Source organism: Chionomys nivalis, chromosome 18, assembly GCF_950005125.1.
Source record: "Chionomys nivalis chromosome 18, mChiNiv1.1, whole genome shotgun sequence".
Classification (NCBI taxonomy): Eukaryota; Metazoa; Chordata; class Mammalia; order Rodentia; family Cricetidae; genus Chionomys; species Chionomys nivalis.
In genome coordinates, this window is record NC_080103.1 from 26,293,541 (window position 1) to 26,317,789 (window position 24,249).

A 24,249-nucleotide genomic window follows, 5' to 3' on the forward strand; every position below is an offset into this window, starting at 1 on the left:
TAGTACTCTAATGTATGTATATATTCCACACTTTCTTCATCCATTCTTCCATTGAAGGACATCTAGGTTGCTTCCAGGTTCTGGCTATTACAAATAATGCTGCTATGAACATAGTTGAACAAATGCTTTTGTCATATGATAGGGCATCTCTTGGGTATATTCCCAAGAGTGGTATTGCTGGGTCCAGGGGTAGGTTATCCCAAATTTCCTGAGAAACCGCCACACTGATTTCCAAAGTGGTTGGACAAGTTTGCATTCCCACCAGCAATGGATGAGGGTACCCCTTTCTCCACAACCTCTCCAGCAAAGGCTATCCTTGGTGTTTTTGATTTTAGCCATTATGACAGGTGTAAGATGATATCTCAAAGTTGTTTTGATTCGCATTTCTCTGATCGCTAAGGAGGTTGAGCATGACCTTAAGTGTCTTTTGGCTATTTGAACTTCTTCTGTTGAGAATTCTCTGTTCAAATCAGCTCCCCATTTTTTAACTGGGTTATTTAGCATTTTAACATCTAGTTTCTTGAGTTCTTTATATATTTTGGAGATCAGACCTTTGTCTGTTGTGGGGTTGGTGAAGATCTTCTCCCAGTCAAGTAGGCTGCCTTTTTGTCTTAGTGACAGTGTCCTTTGCTTTACAGAAGGTTCTCAGTTTCACGAGGTCCCATTTATTCAATGTTGCCCTTAATGTCTGTGCTGCTGGGGTTATACATAGGAAGCAATCTCCTGTGCCCATGTGTTGTAGGGTACTTCCCACTTTCTCTTCTATCAGGTTCAGTGTGTTCACATTGATATTGAGGTCTTTGATCCATTGGGACTTGATTTTTGTGCATGGTGATAGATATGGGTCTATTTTCATTCTTCTACAGGTTGACATCCAGTTGTGCCAGCACCATTTGTTGAAGATGCTTTCTTTCTTTCATTGTATACTTTCAGCTCCTTTATCGAAAATGAGGTGTTCATAGGTTTGTGGGTTAAAATCCGGATCTTCTATACGATTCCATTGGTCGACTTCTCTGTTTTTATGCCAGTACCACGCTGTTTTCATTACTGTAGCTCTGTAATAGAGTTTGAAGTCAGGGATGGTAATGCCGCCAGAAGTTCCTTTATTGTATAAGATTGTTTTGGCTATCCTGGGTTTTTTGTTTTTCCATATAAAGTTGATTATTATCCTCTCAAGATCTGTGAAGAATTTTGATGGGACCTTGATGGGATTGCATTGAATCTATAAATTGCCTTTGGTAGAATTGCCATTTTTACTATGTTGATCCTCCCAATCCGAGAGCAGGGGAGATTCCTCCATTTTCTGGTATCCTCTTCAATTTCTTTCTTCAATGCCTTAAAGTTCTTGTCAAATAGATCTTTCACTTCCTTGGTTAGAGTTACCCCAAGATATTTTATGCTGTTTGTGGCTATCGTGAAAGGTGATGGTTCTCTTATTTCCCTCTCTGCTTCCATATCCTTTGTGTATAAGAGGGCGACCGATTTTTTGGAGTTGGTCTTGTATCCTGCCACATTGCTAAAGGTGCTTATCAGCTGTAGGAGTTCTTTGGTGGAGTTTTTGGGGTCGCTTATGTACACTATCATATCATCTGCAAATAATGCAAGTTTAACTTCTTCCTTTCCAATTCGAAACCCCTTGCTCCCCTTATGTTGTCTTATTGCTATTGCTAAAACTTCAGGGACTATATTGAAGAGGTATGGAGAGAGTGGACAGCCTTGGCGTGTTCCTGATTTTAGTGGGATGGCTTTAAGTTTCTCTCCATTTAATTTGATATTAGCTGTTCGCTTGCTGTAAATAGCTTTAATTATATTTAGGTATGACCCTTGTATCCCTAATATCTCCAAGACTTTTATCATAAAGGGATGTTGAATTTTGTCAAATGCTTTTTCAGCATCTAATGAAACGATCATATGGTTTTTTTCTTTCCGTTTATTTATATGATGGATTACATTTATAGATTTTCATATGTTGAACCAGCCCTGCATCTCTGGGATGAAGCCTACTTGATCATAATGGATAATTTTTCTAATGGGTTCTTGGATTCGGTTTACCAGTATTTTGTTGAGAATTTTTGCGTCGATGTTCATGAGTGAGATTGGCCTGTAATTCTCTTTCTTGGTTGAGTCTTTGTGAGGTTTTGGTATCAGACTTACTGTAGCTTCATAAAAGGAATTTGGCAATAACTCCTCTATTTCTATATTGTGAAATACATTAAGGAGTATAGGTATTAGGTCTTCTTGGAAGTTCTGGTAGAATTCCGCATTGAAACCATCTGGTCCTTGGCTTATTTTGGAAGGGAGGTTTTTGATGACAGCTTCTAATTCTTCGTGACTAACAGGTCTATTTAGGTTGTTCACCTGGTCTTGGTTTAACTTTGGTATATGGTATTTATCTAAAAAAGTGTCCATTTCTTTTACATTTTCCAGTTTTGTGACATACAGCCTTTTGTAGTAAGATCTAATGATTCTCTGAATTTTCTGTGTCTGTGGTTATGTCCCCCTTTTCATTTCTGATCTTATTAATTTGCAAATTCTCTCTCTGCCGTTTGATTAGTCTGGATAGGGGTTTATCAATCTTGTTGATTTTCTCCAGGAACCAGCTTTTTGTTTCATTGATTCTTTCAATTGTTTTCTGTGTTTCTATTTTGTTGATTTCAGCCCACAGTTTGATTATTTCCAGACTCCTAGGTGAGTCTGCTTCTTTTTTTTCTAGAGCTTTCAGGTGGGCTGTTAAATCTTCAATGTGTGCTTTCTCTGTTTTCTTTAAGTGGGCACTTAGTGCTATGAACTTTCCTCTTAGGACTGCTTTCATAGTGTCCCATAAGTTTGAGTATGTTGTTTCTTTATTTTCATTGAATTCAAGGAAGACTTTAATTTCTTTCTTTATTTCCTACTTAATCCAGGTATGGATCAGTAGTTAACTGTTCTGTTTCCATGAGTTTGTAGGCTTTCTGGCGGTAGCATTGTTGTTGAATTCTAGCTTTAATCCATGGTGATCTGATAAGATACAGGTGGTTACTAATATTTTTTTTTGTAACTCTGGATGTTTGCTTTGTTACCGAGTATATGGTCAATTTTCGAGAAGGTTCCATGAGCTGAAGAAGGTATATTCTCTCCTATTTGGGTGGAATATTCTATAGATGTCTGTTAAGTCCATTTGATTCATTACCTCCATTAATTCTCTTATTTCTCTGTTAGGTTTCTGTCTAATTGACCTGTCCATTGGTGAGAGAGGAGTATTAAAGTCTCCTACTATTAGTGTGTGCGGTTTGATGTCTGGCTTGAGTTTTAGCAATGTTTCTTTTACGTACGTGGGTGCTTTTATATTAGGGGCATAGATATTCAGGATTGAGACTTCATCCTGATGAACTGTTCATGTTATGAGTAGAAAATGTCCCTCTCCATCTCTTCTGATTGATTTTAGTTTCAAGTCAACTTTGTTAGAAATTAGTATGGCCACACCTGCTTGTTTCTTAGGCCAATTTGCTTGATAAGCCTTATCCCAGCCCTTTACTCTGAGTAGGTGCCTGTCTTTGTGGTTGAGGTGTGTTTCTTGTAAACAGCAGAATGTTTGATCCTGTTTTCATATCCAATCTCTTAGTCTGTGCCTTTTTATAGGTGAGTTGAGTCCATTGACATTAAGTGATATTAATGACCAGTGGTTGTTAACTCTGGTCACTTTTTTAGTAGTAGAGTTTGTGTGTTTCCCTTCTTTGAGTTGCACTGGTGAAGGGTCTCTAGATGTCTGAGTTATTGTGGTCATTGTTGGACTCCTTGGTTAGTGATTTTCCTTCTATTACTTTCTGTAAGTGGATTTATGGCTACATATTTTGTAAATTTGTTTTTATCCTGGAAAATTTTGTTTTCTCCATTTATAGTGAACGAAAGCTTGGCTGGGTATAGTAGTCTGGGCTTGCATCCACGGTCTCTTAGTTTCTGCAATACATCTGTCCAGGACCTTCTGGCTTTCATGGTTTCCATAGAGCAGTCAGGTGTAAGTCTGATAGGTTTACCTTTATAAGTATCTTGGCCTTTTTCCTTTGCAGCTCTTAATATTCTTTCTTTATTCTGTATGCTTTGTGTTTTGATTATTATATGGCGAGGGGATGGTTTGGTTTTTTTTTTGATCCAGCCTATTTGGTGTTCTGTATGCTTCTTGAACCTTCATAGGTTTATCTCTCTTTAGGTTTGGAAAGTTTTCTTCTATAATTTTATTAAATATATTTTCTGGACTGTTGAGCTGCGCTTCTTCCACTTCTTCTACTCCTATTATTCTTAGGTTTGGTCTTTTTATTGTGTCCTATATTTCCTGAATGTTTTGTGATGAGAGTTTGTTGGCCTTGCTGTTTTCTTTGATCAGCATGTTTATTTTCTCTATGGTATCTTCAGAATCTGAGATTCTTTCTTCTATCTCTTGTATTCTGTTGGTTATGCTTGTTTCTGTAGTCTCTATTCGTTTACCTAGATTTCCATGTCCAGCCGGCTCTCTGTTTGTGTTTTCTTCTTTGCCTCCATTTCAGTTTTCAAGTCTTGAACTGTTTCCATTATCTGTTTGATTGTTTTTCCTTGGTTTCCTAGGGTATCATTCACTGATTTACTCAATTCTTCAAACTTTCTGTTATACTTCTTATCCATTTCTATAAGGGCATTTTTTACATGCTGTTTAAGGGCATCAATCACTTTCATAAAGTCATTTTTTCTACTTCTTCTTGATTAAGGTGTTCATGACCTCCTGTTGTGAGGTCACTGGGTTCTGGTGGTTTCATATTGTTTTTCAGATTGTTGGTTGAATTCTTTCATTGGCACCTGCCCATCTCTTCCTCTGAGTGCTCCCCTATGAATCTTATTTTACAGGATCAGGTCTCCTTGCCTACTGTTGTACCTTCCCAGTGATGGCACTCCCCAGTGATGGCTCTCCTGGTGCTCCAGTGATGGCTCTCCTGGTGCCGAGATCAGATCTCCATGCTGGTTGGGTAGTTCATAAACAAAGCGCCTACCTTGCTTGATGCAGGCAGGTTATTGACACACAGGAACTCCCGCCCGCCCGCTTGCCCTGAGGGTTCGACCCCAGTGCCTAGACAGGCTGAGCTGGGTGGAGTTAAGTGCCCAAAGAGGGAAGGCGGGCAGAGGGGAGGAGGGTTCTGGATGCAAGCTGGGTGGGATAGGAAGAGAGAGGCCTAAACCTAATATTTTTTAAGGTCAAATATTATTTGATTGGTATTACATTTTGTTTGTTATGTCCTCCAATAGTACATCACAACTGAAATCAAATATATCTAGAACTTTCCATATATAAATCTTTATTTTTATATAAATAGTCATGGGATCATCAATTTGGCTTTTGGCTCCCTACTAAGATTTTTTTTCATTTTAATAATTTCTTTCAGTTTTAAGAAACTGAAAAACATAATGGCATGTACCTGCTATTTTAGTACTGAAGTGAAAAATAAATTAGGATATCTGGCAGTTCAGAAGAATATATATAGAAAATCCTCAAAACAAATAAATTAATAAAAATTATATAAGGAATGACATTAAATTTAAATGCCTCTGGATCATACATATATGCATTTCCCCTTCATCAATCCATAGGATCAATCAGTGGTCAGAGCAGTATTCCTGAAACATTGCTTAATAAAAAATAAAAATTCATTGCTTTTTACAATGTACCTCAATACCTATGAAAGAAAATATAGTATAGGTTAAGAAACAACCCACCCTTCCATTTAGCCAGTGATGAGTTAGTGTTTTCATTTTGCCAAAGAAAGAGTATATGAGGACTATAATGATGAACAAAGCAGGTTCCTATTTTATAAGTTCTTTTTAGTATAAAAAGAAAACAGCATAAATATTACTAAAGCATTAATGGTGTTAATAGCATAACATAGATGAAGATCATGAGAAAATTGACAATAGAGTGAGTTTAACATGGATGTCTTGCATTTGGAGACTACTCCTAAGAATGTGACCTTGTAGTTTGGATGAAGATTAGCAGAGGATGCTTTGAATATCAGAGAAAAAGAGATCATAGCAAAGTAATGCTTACAGATGAAAAGAATTTAGAATAGTGAAGAAATATTTAAAAACAACAGAAATGTCAATGACATTAGAGCTTGTAGGAGAGGGGAAACTGAAATTAGATGAGGCCGTTGAATTAGGCCAGGTGACACCATTCGGAACAGGAAAAGAACCATTGAAGCTCTATGAGGACTAGACAATGCCATAACAGTGGTAATGTGTTCTGTGCTCAATAAATGACTGTGACAAACCCTTAAGTTCCAAGATCCAGGTAAAGGCCAAGATGTTGAATTGAGTAATGCCCTTGTTTTTACATAAATAAACACTAAATCAGAAATTTTGTGATCACTAAGGTCTCATCCTTAAAAAACTCCATACACATAAAAACTATGGATCAAAGAAACCGAGGAAATCAGTCATGCCCATATAATAAATATCAGATTAAGCATTTTCAATAGGTTTAATTGCAATTCAGTGTTCTTTTTATTACAATGTATTTATTACACTAGAACGCTAAAGATGTCCTTTCCAATATTAGACACTATCAATAATTGGCTATTGACTGTGAAATGTTGTTAGTCTAAAGAGAATTAATGACTAGTGAAAAACAGACTTTGCATTTCAGATTCAGTATACAAATAGAAGGGAAAAATAATTTCATAGTACTTAAATCTTCAAAGAACATATCATGCTATATTAGGTAAAATAAAACTATTTTATTAATACTAATTCTTGTATTTTTGCTTCATTTTAACTGACAATTATAAATGTTAAGTCATATATATGACTTGTATTATATTCTATTAGATGTGTTCTAGAGGAGACACAGACCATGCACAGAAACAAATGGTAATAAATGCTGTGGGACAATGGTTTTACCCTGTAATGTTTGTTTCTTTCACTTGTTTAATAAAATGCTGATTGTCCAGTAGCCAGGCAGAAAGTATAGGCGGGAAAACGAGAACAAGAGAATTCTGGAAGAAGGAAAGAGGCAGTCTGCAGTCATCATCCAGACACAGAAGAAGCCAGACACAGTGAAAGAAAGATGTGACTGCCTTGCCAAACAAGGTATCAAGCAACATGAATAACATAGTCAAGAATTATGGGAAAATATAAGATATATGAGTTAATAAGAAGCCTGAGTTATTAGGCCAATCAGGTTATGATTAATGTAGACCTCTGTGTATTTCTTTGGGATAGAAAATTCAGTCAACAAATAAAGTTTAATACAGGGTAACAATTTTAAGAGAATTATGGATAAATTGCTTCAGGATCTTATTAACACAAAAATCAATTCTAACAGACAAGAATGGGTAAAATAATTAATTAATAATGGGATTGAATTTATGTAATAAATAAGATGAAATTTCTTTCCAGCAAATAAAATACATTTCAAAATTACAACAGGAGCAGAAAAGTTTGAAGGAGTCAAGTAGTGCTTTAGACAATGCAAGGAATATGTGAGGGGTAAAGGGTATCAAAGTTGTAAAGGTGGATGGATATACTCAAAGTCACCAAGAAGAAATGAAAAGTTTTAAGACATTTTGTCTTATCTGATCACCATGGAGTAAAGTTAGAATTTAACAACAATAAGGCAGGAAGGTAGTGGGAGGAGGGAAGAAAGTGGGAATTTTGATTAGTATTTATAAAGTAACAAAAAAAGAACTTTTTGTCTCTGTGATTTTATTTTATTTCATTTTTACATTTATTTCTTTTATAGAAGAATTTGATATTTGTATACTCTATTCACATGATTTTAGGCCTACACACTCTGTCCTCCAACTCCTCCTTATACCTTGCTTCACCTTTCTAATTCATGATTTATTCTCTTAATTATTACATATATGTGTATGTATATATAAATACAACCTGCTGATTCCATTTAGTGACAAGCATATGTATATATATTTAGAGAAGACCACTTAGCATTTGATATTTTATCAGGGAGTAACCTGATTCTCCCTCTCTTAGCACCAATTTCTTAACAGGTGAGATTTTCTGAGATTCGTGCCAGAAAATAATTTGGACATTTTGCAATTAATTTGGTCCACTTTACAACTAATTTGGTCACTTTGCATTAGCACTTCTTTCTTATTTATTTATTTATTTTTTTTATTGCTTTATAAATAATATCATTCAAAATTTCCACTTCTTCCCCTCCTCCCATTTTACTCCTGCTTCCCCACTCACCTTCCACCCTCCCCCTCTAGTTCTAAGGGAGGGCAGGGTACCATGCCCTGTGTGAAGTCCAAGGCCCTCCCCCACTCATCCAGGCCTAGGAAGGTGTGCATCGAAACAGACTAGGATCCCAAAAAGCCAGTACATGCAGTAGATTCGAATCCCAGCGCCATTATCATTGGCTTCTCAGTCAGCCCCCATTGTCAGCAACATTCAGAGAGTCTGGTTTGATCACATGCTCATTCAGTCCTAGTCCAGCTAGCCTTGGTGAGCTCCTATTAGATCAGTCACACCATCTCAGTGGGTGGACGAACCCACGTGGTCCTGACTTTCTTGCTCATGTTCTTCCTCCTTCTGCTCTTCAATGGGATATTGGGAAATCAGTCCAGTGCTCCAATGTCTCTATCTCTATCTCTATCCATGGCTGGACTAAGGTTCTATGGTGATATTCAAGATATTCATCAGTGTGGCTATGGGACAAGGCCAGTTCAGGCACCCTCTCCTCTACTGCCTAAGGGTCCTAGCTGGGGACATGACCATGGACACCTGGGAACCCCTCTAGAGTCAAGTCTCTTGCCAACCCTAAAATGGCTCCTTTAATTAACATATGTTCTTCCCTGCTCCCATATCTGCCCTTCCTCCATCTCAACCATCCCACTCGCCCAAGCTCTACCCAATCTTCCCCTTCTTACTTCTCTATCTGTCTCTCTCCTTCCCCCCACTCCACTCCTACCCCCATGCTCCCAACTTTTGCCTGGTGGTCTTGTCTGCTTCCAATTTCTAGGAGGATCTTTATATGTTTTTCATTGGGTTCACCTTATTATTTACTTCTCTAGGATCGTGAACTATAGGCTCAATGTCCTTTGTTTATGGCTAGAATCCACTAATGAGTAAGAACATACTATATTCATCTTTTTGGGCCTGGGTTATCTCACTCAGAATAGTGTTTTCCATTTCCATCCATTTGCATGCAAAATTCAAGATGTCATTGTTTTTTACCACTGAGTAGTACACTAATGTGTAGATGTTCCACATTTTCTTTATCCATGCCTCCATTGAGGGGTATCTAGGTTTTTCCTAGGTTCTGGCTATTATAAATAGTGCTGCTTTGAACATAGTTGAAAAAATGCTTTTGTAGTATGATTGGACATTTCTTGGGTATATTACCAAGAGTGGTATTGCTGGATCCTGAGGTAGGTTGACTCCCAGTTTCGTGAGAAAATGCCACACTGATTTGCAAAGTGGTTGCACAAGTTTGCATTCCAACCAGCCCTTACTCCACATCCTCTCCAGCATAGCTTATCATTGGTGCTTTGATTTTTCACCATTCTGACACGTGTAAGATGGTATCTTAAAGTTGTTTTGATTTCCATTTCCCTGATAGCTAGGAAATCTGAGCGTGTCCTTAAGTATCTTTTGGCCATTTGGAATTTTTCTGTTGAAAATTCTCTGTCCATCAACTCACCTATAAAAAGGCACAGGCTAAGAGATTAAATACAAAAACAGGATCCAACATTCTGCTGTTTACACCTCAACCACAAAGACAGGCACCTACTCAGAGTAAAGGGCTGGGATAAGGCTTATCAAGCAAATTGGCCTAAGAAACAAGCAGGTGTGGCCATACTAATTTCTAACAAAGTTGACTTCAACCTTAAATCAATCAGAAGAGATGGAGAGGGACATTTTATACTCATAACAGGAACAATTCATCAGGATGAAATCTCAATCCTGCATATCTATGCCCCTAATTTAAAAGAACACACTTACATAAAAGAAACATTGCTAAAACTCAAGGCAGTCATCAAACCACACACACTAATAGTAGGAGATTTCAACACTCTTCTCTCATCAATGGACAGGTCAACCAGACAGAAACCTAACAGAGAAATAAGAGAATTAATGGAAGTAATGAATCAAATGGACTTAACAGACATCTATAGAATATTCCACCCAAATAGGAGAGAATATACCTTCTTCTCTGCAGCTCATGGAACCTTCTCGAAATTTGACCACATACTCGGTAACAAAGCAAACTTACACAGTTACAAAAAAATATTAGTAACCACCTGTGTCTTATCAGATCACCATGGATTAAAGTTAGAATTCAACAACAATGCTACCCCCAGAGCTTACAAACTCATGGAAACTGAGTAGTCAACTACTGAACCACACCTGGATCAAGGAAGAAATAAAGAAAGAAATTAAAGTCTTTCTTGAACTAAATGAAAACAAAGACTCAACATACTCAAACTTATGGGACACTATGAAAGCAGTCCTAAGAGGAAAGTTCATAGCACTAAGTGCCCACTTAAAGAAAACAGAGAAAGCACACATTGGAGACTTAACAGCCCACCTGAAAGCTCTGGAAAAAAAAAGAAGCAGACTCACCTAGAAGGAGTAAAACACTGGAAATAATCAAACTAAGGGCTGAAATCAACAAAATAGAAACACAGAAAACAATTGAAAGAATCAATGAAACAAAAAGCTGGTTCCTGGAGAAAATCAACAAGATTGATAAACCACTATCCAAACTAATCAAACGGCAGAGAGAGAATTTGCAAATTAATAAGATTAGAAATGAAAAGGGGGACATAACCACAGACACAGAGGAAATTCAGAGAATCATTAGATCTTACTACAAAAGCCTGTATGCCACAAAACTGGAAAATGTAAAAGAAATGGACACTTTTTTAGATAAATACCATATACCAAAGTTAAACCAGGACCAGGTGAACAATCTAAATAGACCTGTTAGTCGCGAAGAATTAGAAGCTGTTATCAAAAACCTCCCTACCAAAAAAAAGCCAAGGACCAGGTGGTTTCAATGCGGAATTCTACCAGAACTTCCAAGAAGACCTAATACCTATACTCCTTAATGTATTTCACAATATAGAAACAGAAGAATCATTGCCAAATTCCTTTTATGAAGCTACAGTCACCCTGATACCAAAACCTCACAAAGACTCAACCAATAAAGAGAATTACAGGCCAATCTCACTCATGAACATCGACGCAAAAATTCCCAATAAAATACTGGCAAACCGAATCCAAGAACACATTAGAAAAATTATCCATTTTGATCAAGTAGGCTTCATCCCAGAGATGCAGGGCTGGTTCAACATATGCAAATCTATCAATGTAATCCATCATATAAATAAACTGAAAGAAAAAAACCATATGACCATTTCATTAGATGCTGAAAAAGCATTCGACCAAATCCGACACCTCTTTATGATAAAGGTCCTGGAGAGATTAGGGATACAAGAGTCATACCTAAATATAATTAAAGCTATTTACAGCAAGCCGACAGCTAACATTAAATTAAACGGAGAAAACCTCAAAGCCATCCCACTAAAATCAGGGACACGACAAGGTTGTCCACTCTCTCCATACCTCTTCAATATAGTGCTTGAAGTTCTAGCAATAGCAATAAGACAACATAAGGGGATCAAGGAGATCCGTATTGGAAAGGAAGAAGTTAAACTTTCGTTATTTGCAGATGATATGATAGTATACATAAGTGACCCCAAAAACTCTACCGAAGAATTCCTACAGCTGATGAACACCTTTAGTAATGTGGCAGGATACAAGATCAACTCCAAAAAACCAGTTGCCCTCCTATACACAAAGGATATGGAAGCAGAGAGGGAAATCAGAGAAGCATCACCCTTCACGATAGCCACAAACAGCATAAAATATCTTGAGGTAACTCTAACCAAGGAAGTGAAAGATCTATTTGACAAGAACTTTAAGGCATTGAAGAAAGAAATTAAAGAGGATACCAGAAAATGGGAGGATTTCCTTTGCTCTTGGACTGGGAGGATCAACATAGTAAAAATGGCAATTCTACCAAAGGCAATTTATAGATTCAATGCAATCCCATCAAGGTCCCATCAAAATTCTTCACAGATCTTGAGAGGATAATAATCAACTTTATATGGAAAAACAAAAAACCCAGGATAGCCAAAACAATCTTATACAATAAAGGAACTTCTGGAGGCATTACCATTCCTGATTTCAAATTCTATTACAGAGCTACGGTAATGAAAACAGTGTGGTATTTGCATAAAAACAGAGAAGTCGACCAATGGAATCATATAGAAGACCCGGATTTTAACCCACAAATATATGAACACCTCATTTTCAATAAAGGAGCTAAAAGTATACAATGAAAGAAAGAAAGCATCTTCAACAAATGGTGCTGGCACAACTGGATGTCAACCTGTAGAAGAATGAAAATAGACCCATATCTATCACCATGCATAAAACTTAAGTCCCAATGGATCAAAGACCTCAATATCAATGTGAACACACTGAACCTGATAGAAGAGAAAGTGGGAAGTACCCTACAACATATGGGCACAGGAGATTGCTTCCTATGTATAACCCCAGCAGCACAGACATTAAGGGCAACATTGAATAAATGGGACCTCGTGAAACTGAGAACCTTCTGTAAAGCAAAGGACACTGTCACTAAGACAAAAAGGCAGCCTACTGACTGGGAGAAGATCTTCACCAACCCCACAACAGAAAAGGTCTGATCTCCAAAATATATAAAGAACTCAAACTAGACGTTAAAATGCTAAATAACCCAATTAAAAAACGGGGAACTGATTTGAACAGAGAATTCTCAACAGAAGAAGTTCAAATAGCCAAAAGACACTTAAGGTCATGCTCAACCTCCTTAGCGATCAGGGAAATGCAAATCAAAACAACTTTGAGATATCATCTTACACCTCTCAGAATGGCTAAAATCAAAAACACCAATGATAGTCTTTGCTGGAGAGGTTGTGGAGAAAGGGGTACCCTCATCCATTGCTGGTGGGAATGCAAACTTGTCCAACCACTTTGGAAATCAGTGTGGCGGTTTCTCAGGAAATTCGGGATCAACCTACCCATGGACCCAGCAATACCACTCTTGGGAATATACCCAAGAGATGCCCTATCATATTACAAAAGCATTTGTTCAACTATGTTCACAGCAGCATTATTTGTAATAGCCAGAACCTGAAAACAACCTAGATGTCCTTCAATGGAAGAATGGATGAAGAAAGTGTGGAATATATATACATTAGAGTACTACTCAGCGGTACAAAACAATGACTTCTTGGATTTTGCATACAAATGGATGGAAATAGAAAACACTATCCTGAGTGAGGTGTCCCAGACCCAAAAAGATGAACATGGATGTACTCACTCATAACTGGTTTCTAGTCATAAATAAACGACATCGAGTCTATAATTGTGATCCTAAAGAAGCTAAATAAATAATTTGTGAACCCAAAGAAAAACATATAGTTAGTTATCCTCCTGGATATGGGAAATAGACAAGATTGCCGAGCAAAAAATTGGGATCTTGTGGGTGGAGTGGGATAGGGGTAAGGGCAGATGGGGAGAGAAAAGTGAGAAGGGGAGGATGGGGGAAACTTGGGGAAATTGGATGATTGGGATAAAAGAAAGACGGATATAGGAGCAGGGAAGCATATATCTTAATTAAGGGAGCCATCTTAGGGTTCGCAAGAGACTTGAACCTAGGGGGGCTCCCAGGTGCCCAAGGGGATGTCCCCAGTTAGTTCCTTGGGCAGCTGAGGATAGGGAACCTGAAATGGCCCCATCCTATAGCCATACTGATGAATATCTTGCATATCACCCTAGAACCTTCATCTGGTGATGGAAGGAGATAGAGACAGAGACCCACATTGGAGCACCGGAATGAGCTCCCAAGGTCCCAATGAGGAGCAGAAGGAGGGAGAACATGAGCAAGGAAGTCAGGGCCGCGAGGGGTGCACCCATCCACTGAGACAGAGGGACTCATCTATTGGGAGCTCACCAAGGCCAGCTGGACTGGAACTGAAAATGCATGGGATAAAACCGGACTCTCTGAACACGGCGGACAATGAGGGCTAATGAGAAGCCAAGGACAATGACACTGGGTTTTAATCCTACTTCACGTTCTGGCTTTGTGGGAGCCTAGCCAGTTTGGATGCTCACCTTCCTAGACCTGGATGGAGGGGGGAGGACCTTGGACTTTCCACAGTGCAGGGAACCCTGACTGCTCTTCGGACTAGAGAGGGAGGAGAAGAGGAGTGGGGGGAGGGGGAGAAGAGTGGGAGGAGGAGGAGGGAAATAGGAGGCTGGGAGGAGGCGGAAATTTTTTTTCAATAAAAAAAAAGAAGGAATCTGTTGAAAAATGGGAGAGAAAATGGAAGAAAAGGAAATGAATAAGATCAAAGTGATTACATATATATGTGTGTGTGTGTATATATATATATATATGCATACACACACACATACATATGAAAGAAGAGAAATTAGGGTACTATGAAACAAGTGGTACTTGAGATAAAACAATATATTTGTCAGGATATCTTCATAGATCTGAGAATTGCCATTAACAAAGAATTTAACGAGAATCTTCTATAACATTTTAAAATCCCTGTATGTAATTTTCGCAAAATTACATTGATTTCAATAAGCATTTTTTACGAATTCAAGTTGATTACTGTTACAGATTTTATAAGGGTGAATGAAGTATAAAATTAAATTACGTAAAAGAAAGGAAATACAAATGATTGATGCTCTCAGTATGAATTTATTTTAAATTTTATAGTTTTGATTCAACATGGATTGCAATAAATGGGTCTTCAGCAGTGTTACTAATAGAAAATTGTGCAGTGCCATCACCAGAAACATAGACTTTAATTCCAGTGCAATAGCCATCAATTTTATCTCCAGAAATGATGTCACAGTACGTGCCAGCAGGGAGACCAGTTTGTAAAGTTGTTGACAATGACCTGAAAAGGAAAAAAGAGTCAAATTCAAACAAATTCAAGAAAGCAGACCAGCTCCAAATTAAGTAACTTCCTAAACTTTGTGGTGTGTAATTATAAGTTATAATTTACTAGCCATAAAGATAGACAGATCAATATAGATAGATCATATATAGATAGATAGATAGATGATAGATGATAGATAGATAGATAGATAGATAGATAGATAGATAGATAGATAGATAGATAGACAGATAGACAGATGATAGATAGATAGATAGATAGATAGATAGATAGATAGATAGATAGATAGATATAAAAAGAAAGATAGATACATAGATGATAGATGACACAGAAATAGATATAGATTATGATACATAGCTAGATATGTAAAAAGAGCACTTGTTAAATTAAAAATTTGGTTTCCATGTGGTGGCATAGTTTGGGGAGGTTAGCTAATGTGGGTGTGGAGGAACTGTGTCACTGAATGCAGCCCTTGAGAGGGAAAGACTCCTACATTCTCCAGTTAGCACTTTTTGTATTGTATTGTGGTTCAAAGTGTGAGTAATCAGCTTCCTATTCCTGCCCTCATTCCTTACTTTTCCATTCTAATGACCTGGAATTGCAAGCCCAAATAAAATCTTTCTTCTGTAAGTTGTCTTGCTCATGATGTTTGATCACAGCATCAGAAAAGAAACTAACAATAATCCAATTGAGCAAAACATGAAACTTTCCACTGAGATTGCCAACTACTTGCACAAAGATTCTCTACATATAGTTGTATACAAATAGGAAAATGCTCAAGGAGAAGAAAACATACACATGCATCAAAAACAGAAGGGCAATAATCTAGAATTGTAGAAAAAAAAAACTCAATTGCCTCCTGAGAAAAACCAACAGCCAGAGTAAGTAGACAAATGCATTAAAACAATTCATCACATAGAGGCAGAAAATTTAAGTTTAGATAACAAGGGAACAGAAAAATAAATAGTTGTTATACAGAGCTAGGACATGGGGGAAAGTATTTTGAATCTAATAATGCCCATACTGTCACTGATTTTAAAACTCGCTGAATGTTTATATGCTTTGTACAGATATCACAAGAGTATATGAATGAGAATATATGAATATGACAGTGTAAGCATACACCAAAAACAACAGCAAAAAAAGAATTCTACTTAAAACAAAATTTATAAAAAATGGAGAAACAAATTGAGAGAAGCATCTTTTTTTTCTAGTTTTCAGGTAACTATGCTTTCTTAAACCCATTAACAATAATATTTTCAGCTACAAATAAGCAGGAAGCAAAAGGAAAGATGTAAAAGTATAAAAGTATACAATCCTATTTTAATTGATTTCTACTTACCAGTCATCATTGTTAAAGACAATGAATCCTTTGTTTCCTCTGCCAAAAGCTACTTGATTGCTGCCATTATCCCACCAGTTTGAGAAAGGCTGAAAACCGACTATGTTTCTGAAGGCAACCATGTTCCTAAAAGCACAATATCACGTAAAATGCTCGTGCCCTTTATATTCAACAACTTAAAACAAAAAGTTAAACAATTTCTTATTAGACAAGATCTGTAGGGGACACTCCCAACCTTATCTGGCGCCATCGATGTTCACAGACCCAGCCATTGCCACAAGTGGTGTCTGCATTAATCGTCACTTCTTTGGTTGCTCCATTGTCATTTGGTGGTCCAACCCAATCGTTGATATCCTTAATTACAAGAAAAAATTGCAGGATTTTAAGATTCATGTTCCATTTTCATTGCACTAAACTAAAAAAGTTCTGCTACTTGATTCTCTATAGTATATACTTAGTGTCTAACTTTGGAACATTACTATTTCTCTAGAGTCATATTTCAGAGAAATATGACATTTTTATTTATACACACTTTTATTCGCTCAGAGCCTTTCCAAGCAATAACTTCTTAATATTTCTCTACTTCTTTAGTATCACTAAAGTGGTAAGAGCATTTGTATCAGAAAGATTAATGAGGGACAGAATCCAGTACCAAGAAATGTCTTAAGAAAACTCATTCAAAGCCGGGCGGTGGTGGCACACGCCTTTAATCCCAGCACTTGGGAGGCAGAGGCAGGTGAATCACTGTGAGTTCGAGACCAGCCTGGTCTGCAAGAGCTAGTTCCAGGACAGGCTCCAAAGCCACAGAGAAACCCTGTCTCGAAAAACCAAAAAAAAAAAGAAAACTCATTCAAGATACATAAGTCCTCTATCCCTGAATCTCATCATCGATAAAATAAAAATATTGTTTGCTTACTATAAAATATAAATATCTGTAGAACTTCCTTAGTAAGTATAATTAATTTTTAAATTAATATAAGCTTAGGTTTCATACCATCTCTTAAATAAAAGTACTAATAAATATATTCTAATATTCTATGATACATTTTCCAAAGTTTTAATATGCATTTTATGATTGCCAACACATTTACACATCTTCCTAAAACAACGTAAAAACAGTCTCTCCATTGACAGTAGAGGAAAGGTCTCTCTTCTAAACAAAAAACTATCCAATTTGATGATCTACAAATCTGTGGTTCCTTTCTGTTGAGTAGTTGTGTTACAGATACCAAACTGCTCAACATTGCAACATGCCAGGGAGATGAACCCCTGTACTGTCTTCAAGAGCTTTACCATCTATGTCATCTTCTCAGGCACTTGGTTGTTTTTTGAAATGGTTCAGTTAAAGTATTGCATGATATTTTCATAATGCTTAGTATTCTTGAATCATTTTTCAAATTTATTTGATTCATTTAACATAATTCATATATATGAGTATTATATATATATTAGTTAATCTCAGTTACACCAAATGATTTCTTTTCTTTCCATCAAAATATTCTAAAAGTATTTACCAAATATTTATCTTGCTCAAGTTTTAAACGGCAGGTCTGGCCCAAAACTAAGATGGGGTAGAAGCATGCCAAAATCCCCAGATTTTCTCATCCTGAGAGCTGCAGGAGTTTGACTGCTCCCCGCTCCATATGCCTCACCCATATCCCACATCCCCTGCCTGCTCTACACCAACAAACCCCAACAGATAGACATCCCAGGGTACTATCGTATCCTGGTGGATGTAGCAACTGATAAGCTCATGTTTCTCCAAGGCTATGAAAACTCGTTGTTGTATATCTGAAGAGAAAAACATCCCAGGCTGGAAGTTCTTTCTTTTCTATATGATCTTATAAGGTTTCTTGCCCTGGCCCTTGCTGCTCCCATGTATGTACATGAAGCACACTGGTTGTTCCTGCCCCCATCCAGTAACATACCATCACATGGGCCCAAACAGCCTTTCTTTCTAAGGTATAACTGTTCTTTGCCCTCTCTTAATAAAAGACCTGTTCTCCAAAAGTCTCTTGCTGTTCTTTCTGGTAATTCTTTCCGGTACTCCTTCAGCCCTGGCAAGAGTTCTCCAGGGATAAGGCAGAATTCTAGTCCAACATTAAATGAACTTTTTACCTTCTTTGCAGGTGTTCCGATGCACAATCTCTATATATCATTGACGAGGTAAGTACTATTAAACTCCTATGTTTTCCCTTTTGTTCCTTGATCTCTACTTTTCAAGATTTTCTCATAATGATAAAGTAGTTGGTACTTTTATAATATACTTACATTACTAAAATTACAGTATATTGGTATTTGGTGGCAGGTTTTTCATGCAACAAATTTTGTGTGAAATTATAACCTCTTCCCTTTTATTGAAAAACTATATTCAAACATACTTTTCCATTCTGAAAATATCTTGGCCAATGGTAACTTGACATTACTCGTGTGAATCCATAAGGATGAGCCAACATAAATCCAACTGCCATTTTATAGAGTCTGAAAATTACAAAATAATATTATAATAGAAGAATAGAAAATTTATCATCAATAAAAGACAAGTAACAAAGCAGTGAAAAATGGTTTTGCCTACCTAGCATCCCAGAAGGTCAGGATGGATGATCCTCCAGCTCCATGACCTCGCTGATTATCATGATTGTCCACAAAGACTAGGGCTCTATCAGAAGGCATGAAACCCCAACCTTCACCCCAGTTCCTATTTTTAAAAAATATGTATATATTATTGTTTTACAATACCTTTAGGTTACCCTAAATCTGTATCTCTTTCTGTAATCTATTTTTATTTAACTACTGATTATATAACATAAAGATTATTCCACAGGAAAAAATTTCTCCCAGGTATGTGTATATACACATATATAATTGCCTAACATATCCCATGATTCTAGGTATGGTAGGCTTATTTGTATTTCATTCACATTACTCATGTAAGAGTATAAAGTAATGTAGATAAACTCATGAAGGGTAAATATCCATGTCACATTATGAAAAAATGAAAAATAAGATAAGATTGAATATTACACTGCATTTTATAAATAGTTTAACATTTCAAACTAATTTATTGCAATACATAAACATAATAGTGTGTCCACATTATAGTTTTATTTATGAGTAGAATAGTTTTTGAAGTAATATCCTGACTTTAACAGATTATAATTATCAAACCCTAGTTGGCTTATATCTCAGACAGAAAAAAAAATCTCTAGGTGACGCTTGGTGTTTCTAAATGCTTCCTTGTTATTGACAATTAAAATGAAAATAATTAATTACAGATGATTAATTGTGATTTCAAGAGCAGTGAACCTTCTTGATAGTAAATTTCTTCATAAATATTTAATAAATTAGAATGTTCTAAGATGTCCATGTATTTGATTGACAACACATATGTGACAGACAAAATAACAAAGTATGGTGTATTTACTTTAAATAGGCCATCTTCTCTCCATTCCACTTGCGCATAACTGTGCCCAGTTTTGCTCCATACTTGAATTCTGTCACACGGCCATTTCCAAAGTACTCACTACTTGTAATTGCCTCACCACCCAGATCAATTACCTAGTAGAGATATAGAGGAAACTGTCATAAACTGGATAAAGTAATATTAAAATATTCAATGTCAAAATAATATCTTTTAAATTCTTTATGCTGTTGATGCTCAAATTAGGTTTTCCTATTTCTTTATAATTGAAAGAAATTTGGTGACAATGACATTTTTGTCCAATAAATAATATTTAAATTTAATATATAATTTGAAATTCAGAAATTCAGACCTTCAAAGTACTTACTTACAGATGAATTCAGCAATTAAAATTCATGTTATTTTCTAAAGAAATCAATTACAAACTCTAACCTCTTCACATGAAAAATGTGCACAGAAATATTAATCAGCTTACCCAAATATTACACATTGAATAATACTTCAGACAGGAGTCAAATTTAGAAAGACAAGCTGGAGTTAATGGCTATAAATTTTCTGCTTGGCATAATCATCCTTGAGTATACACTAATTGAACCAATAGTATCGCAGGCTACACAAATTCTCTACACTGCTTTAAACCCTTATTCTGGAAAAGAATTAAGTCTGTTATATCTAAATAAAAGAGAGTTAAAGAAATTTCACATTTAATAAGATATTCAGACATTAATTTATTGAAATTATGTTTAATAAAATCTTCCATCCATCTTCTGGCTAGCAAAACTGATGTCATTTATATATGTGTGTGTGTGTGTGTGTGTGTGTGTGTGTGTGTGTGTGTGTGTGTATTACTTTACCTCTTGGAAAATGAAAGGCCTGCTTCCTTGAGAGAACCATTTTGTATTTAAGTTATGCAGTTTGTCCAAAATTGCCTTTATGTCTCCAGGCCACATGTGCTTAGAAGCATCAAGTCTGAATCCTGCAACACCAATGTCAATGAGATGGTTCATATAGTCAGCCACCTTGCCACGAACATAATCTTTCCCAAGTGCAAGATCCAAAAGACCGGTAAGACGACAGTCTCTGACCTATTGAAACAAACAAACAAAAAAAAACAAGCAAAACAAAATGATGATTGTTTTAAATGTCACCTGTCACCTCAGACTCCCTTTGACTAGTCACATATTTACCAATTGGTCTATTAGGAAGCTTCATAAAGCCTATTCATGGGGCAGTGGGAACATTCATGTTCTACTGTGAATACACCTTAAAAATATCTTCCAGCATGAAGATTGAACAATGAGGAAATGACATAGGTAATATTATAGTTGATTGAGAGAAAACCCTTTGTCTTCCTCTCTCTTTTCCATTCCTTTTATTTCTTTCTTTTATACTGGTAAACAAATCAAACTTTAAAACATCAAATAACTAGAAATGTTTTTGAAGATTTATTTGCATTTCTAACACCTAGTAATGCATTGCTTAAGGAATCCAAACTACATTTCAAATAGTATTCCAAAAGTTCTATGTGCATACTGAGGAGAGAATTTTTTATTCTGATCATTTTCCTCACCTGAGCAGCATCACTGTAGCTTTCAATGCCTCCACTTCCAGTTCTACATTTGCCATCGTTAAAATCCCAACCAGAGTATGGAACTCCAGAGAAGTCCCTGGTTTGTGGGTTGAAATAACTTCCACATGTGCTGCTGGTTCCTGCTTGAGCCCCTTCTCCACACATGTGGTTAATGACAGCATCCACATAAATACGGACCTGAACAGAAAAGTGTGTTATTCAAATTAAAATAGAAAGGTAAAATGTATATAATTAGACTGCACAGAACACTCAAATAAATGGATGGATGGATAGATAGATAGATAGATAGATAGATGATAGATAGATAGATGATAGGTAGGTAGGTAGATAGATGATGATGATAGATAGATAGATAGATAGATAGATAGATAGATAGATAGATGATAGATAGATGGATGATAGGTAGATAGATAGGTAGATAGATAGATAGATAGATAGATAGATAGATAGATAGATAGATAGATATGCTGTTTTATATTTTAATTTTAGACAAGACAAAAGTCAAGTGTGAAAGAAAACCAATGTGAAATGACAATCATGAACAGTCCTAATATTAGCTTGAGGATTTATAAAGCTCATAAATGAAAACCCAGCAACTGTTATCACTAAAATCAAATGAAATGTGTTATTTTTTTAAAAAAAAAATATATAATTAGGATAAGAATAATGGACATTATTGTTCTTAAAAGGAGTTAATGTGAGTCATTTTTAGTCTCTGAAGGAAAAAAAATGATAGATACTGGTCATTATTAAAAGGAGAAATAGCTATTTACCATAAAAGTGAAAGTAAGTATTGCACTTGAAATTTCTATTACCTGACTAGAAAATGGTTGGTAGAAAATGAGTGTGGTTACAAGGATAAATAGTTCAAGTGTTGCTTTATGGTTTGTTAGAACCACTAAAAATGTTGACAGTAAAATGGAGAGAGTCTCCTTGTGTTATAAAAGAAGATACAAAGTTACCATCCCCCTAAACATTGCTTTAAATGGTTCATATGAAAGAAATTTTTTAAAAAACTGACCATAAAAAGGGAGTTAATTTTGAGTTGCAGCTAAAATGTAAGGAAAAAAATAAAGTCTGAATGTTTCTTTTCAAGAAGAATAGAAAACATAAGACAGAAAAAAGTTTTTCAAATAACTTCAAAGGAAATATGACTTCACTTACCCCAACATTGTTACACCTAGTCACCATATCCTTGAATTCATCTTCATTTCCAGACCTTGAACATATTTTGTAGCTAATTGGTTGGTATCTTTCCCACCAAGGTCTTGAAGGATTGTTAACTACAAGATTCTCATTGGGTGGAGAGACCTACAAATAAAACAACCAAGATTATCATGGTTTACTTTACATAAACAAATCTTGTAGAAAACTATGAATGATCCTGCAATTCTTAGGTTGTGTACTTGTAGATCTATATTTTAGAACCACTAAAAACATTGACAGCACAATGGAGAGGGCCTCCTGGTGTCCTAAAACAAGATACAAAGTTACCATCCCCTAAACTTTTTTCTTTGTCAAGAAAGCTATGTGTGAAGTAAAACATTGCTTAAAAATAATCAAAAATGTAATAGAAAACAATTTTATATAACCACAGTGCACTCTGCATTTAAATTGTGAACCAATATTACCTGCACCCCTGCAAATCCTTTAGGAGCTAAGTATCTCTCACATTCCTTGGCAATATCAGCCCAGCGCCACTCAAACAGGTGGACAATAGCGCTTCGTCCATATAGAGTATGTGGGTCATACTGAGCCCAGCAGAACCCAATGAAGGAAAGCAGAAGGAAGAACTTCATTTTTCTACGATGTTTTTAGTGGTTTTTTTCTAACAACCACTTTATTCCTGAAAAATAAAAATTAGAAAGAAAAGGGGAAAGGGTACAATGAAATAAAAGCTAACGTGAATCAATTTTTGAGTACTAGTTATTTATAAACTGTAAAGGATTACAAATCATATGGTCCACAGTTGCCTAATAACAAGAAAAAGAGAAATGCTAAACATCTAGGTTTTTGAAGGTACTATCACTCATTAACGAGAATAAAGGAAAACATATCAGACCTGAGAAGAATAACAAGACTGATACAGGTTTAATTATTCCTCTGTCAATACTGATGCTCTCTTTTGCTCCTTCCCCCAACAAACTGCATGAACACTACTATTAACAAAACTATACTTTTCATATTTCACAGGCAGTTCCACACTTCCATGATAATCCGTGCTCTTCCTATGACCCACTACCCTTAGGTAAATGGTGCTTATGCAACTGAAAAATGTTTTTGTTTTAGTCTACATTTATATTCTCGGGTAAAATCAGTAAATGTTTTATCTGTGACAAGTTTGGCGATTATACCCTTGAATTGTTTGATTTTTATTATAAATATATTAATATTTACACATTCCCCTTTCTGAACCAAAGTGTATTAAAGGTTTCCTTCAGGCATAATATTCCTAGTCCTAGCAAATCATCAGTAAATTCTCTTATGTTCCCACTAAATGGCTGTAATAGACATGCACTAAGTTCCTCATTTTTAGTAAATGAACGCTAGACCAGAAACTATATATTAGAGTCAATTCTAAGGCTTGCGATATACACAAAAACATACACACAGGACCAGGGTAACTAAGTCAATTTGTCTTATTTAATAATTGACAGTGGCAGAATTTGATAATATGTCTAACTTAAAGTCAGTGTATTTTTTATTTTAGCAATATTTCTGAAGCTCTACTTTACAATGTAATACCCATTTGTAGTAATTACTTGTTTAACCAAATTAAATGGAGAGAAATTCACAACAACTCCACTAAAATCAGGAACATGAAAGGTTGTACACTCTCTCCATATGTATTCAATAGAGTATTTGAAGTTCTAGCTAGAGCAGTAAGAAAACTGGTGGAGATTTG

At 36.0% G+C, this 24,249-nt stretch overlaps 2 protein-coding genes across 2 annotated transcripts in view; both read right to left on the bottom strand.

Moving 5' to 3' along the window:
• Positions 1-23,183, bottom strand: part of LOC130890083 (alpha-amylase 1-like) — a 72,224-nt gene extending 49,041 nt beyond the window's left edge. Inside the window, exon 1 of the mRNA XM_057794033.1 lies at positions 23,165-23,183. The gene's annotated coding sequence lies outside the window, so the exon portion shown is untranslated. The remainder of the gene's footprint in view (positions 1-23,164) is intronic.
• LOC130890087 (alpha-amylase 1) lies at positions 14,801-23,143 on the bottom strand. The gene is made up of 10 exons (XM_057794040.1): positions 22,976-23,143; positions 22,509-22,655; positions 21,324-21,521; positions 20,608-20,838; positions 19,757-19,890; positions 18,908-19,030; positions 18,714-18,813; positions 16,568-16,686; positions 16,333-16,458; positions 14,801-14,990 (listed from the first exon to the last, which is right to left on the bottom strand). The coding sequence occupies exons 1-10, from the start codon at positions 23,141-23,143 to the stop codon at positions 14,801-14,803; spliced, it is 1,536 nt and encodes a 511-aa protein (XP_057650023.1).
• Positions 23,184-24,249: the final 1,066 nt, after the last annotated feature.

What these genes read in the sequence shown, in the direction of transcription:
- LOC130890087 (XM_057794040.1), bottom strand. Translation starts at nt 23,143, where the DNA reads ATGAAGTTCTTCCTTCTGCTTTCCTTCATTGGGTTCTGCTGGGCTCAG. An exon ending in GCTACAGTGATGCTGCTCAG is followed by an intron (nt 20,839 to 21,323) that starts GTGAGGAAAATG and finishes TTGTTTCAATAG; the next exon opens with GTCAGAGACTGTCGTCTTAC. An exon ending in GTCTTTAACAATGATGACTG is followed by an intron (nt 14,991 to 16,332) that starts GTAAGTAGAAAT and finishes TTTCCTTTTCAG; the next exon opens with GTCATTGTCAACAACTTTAC.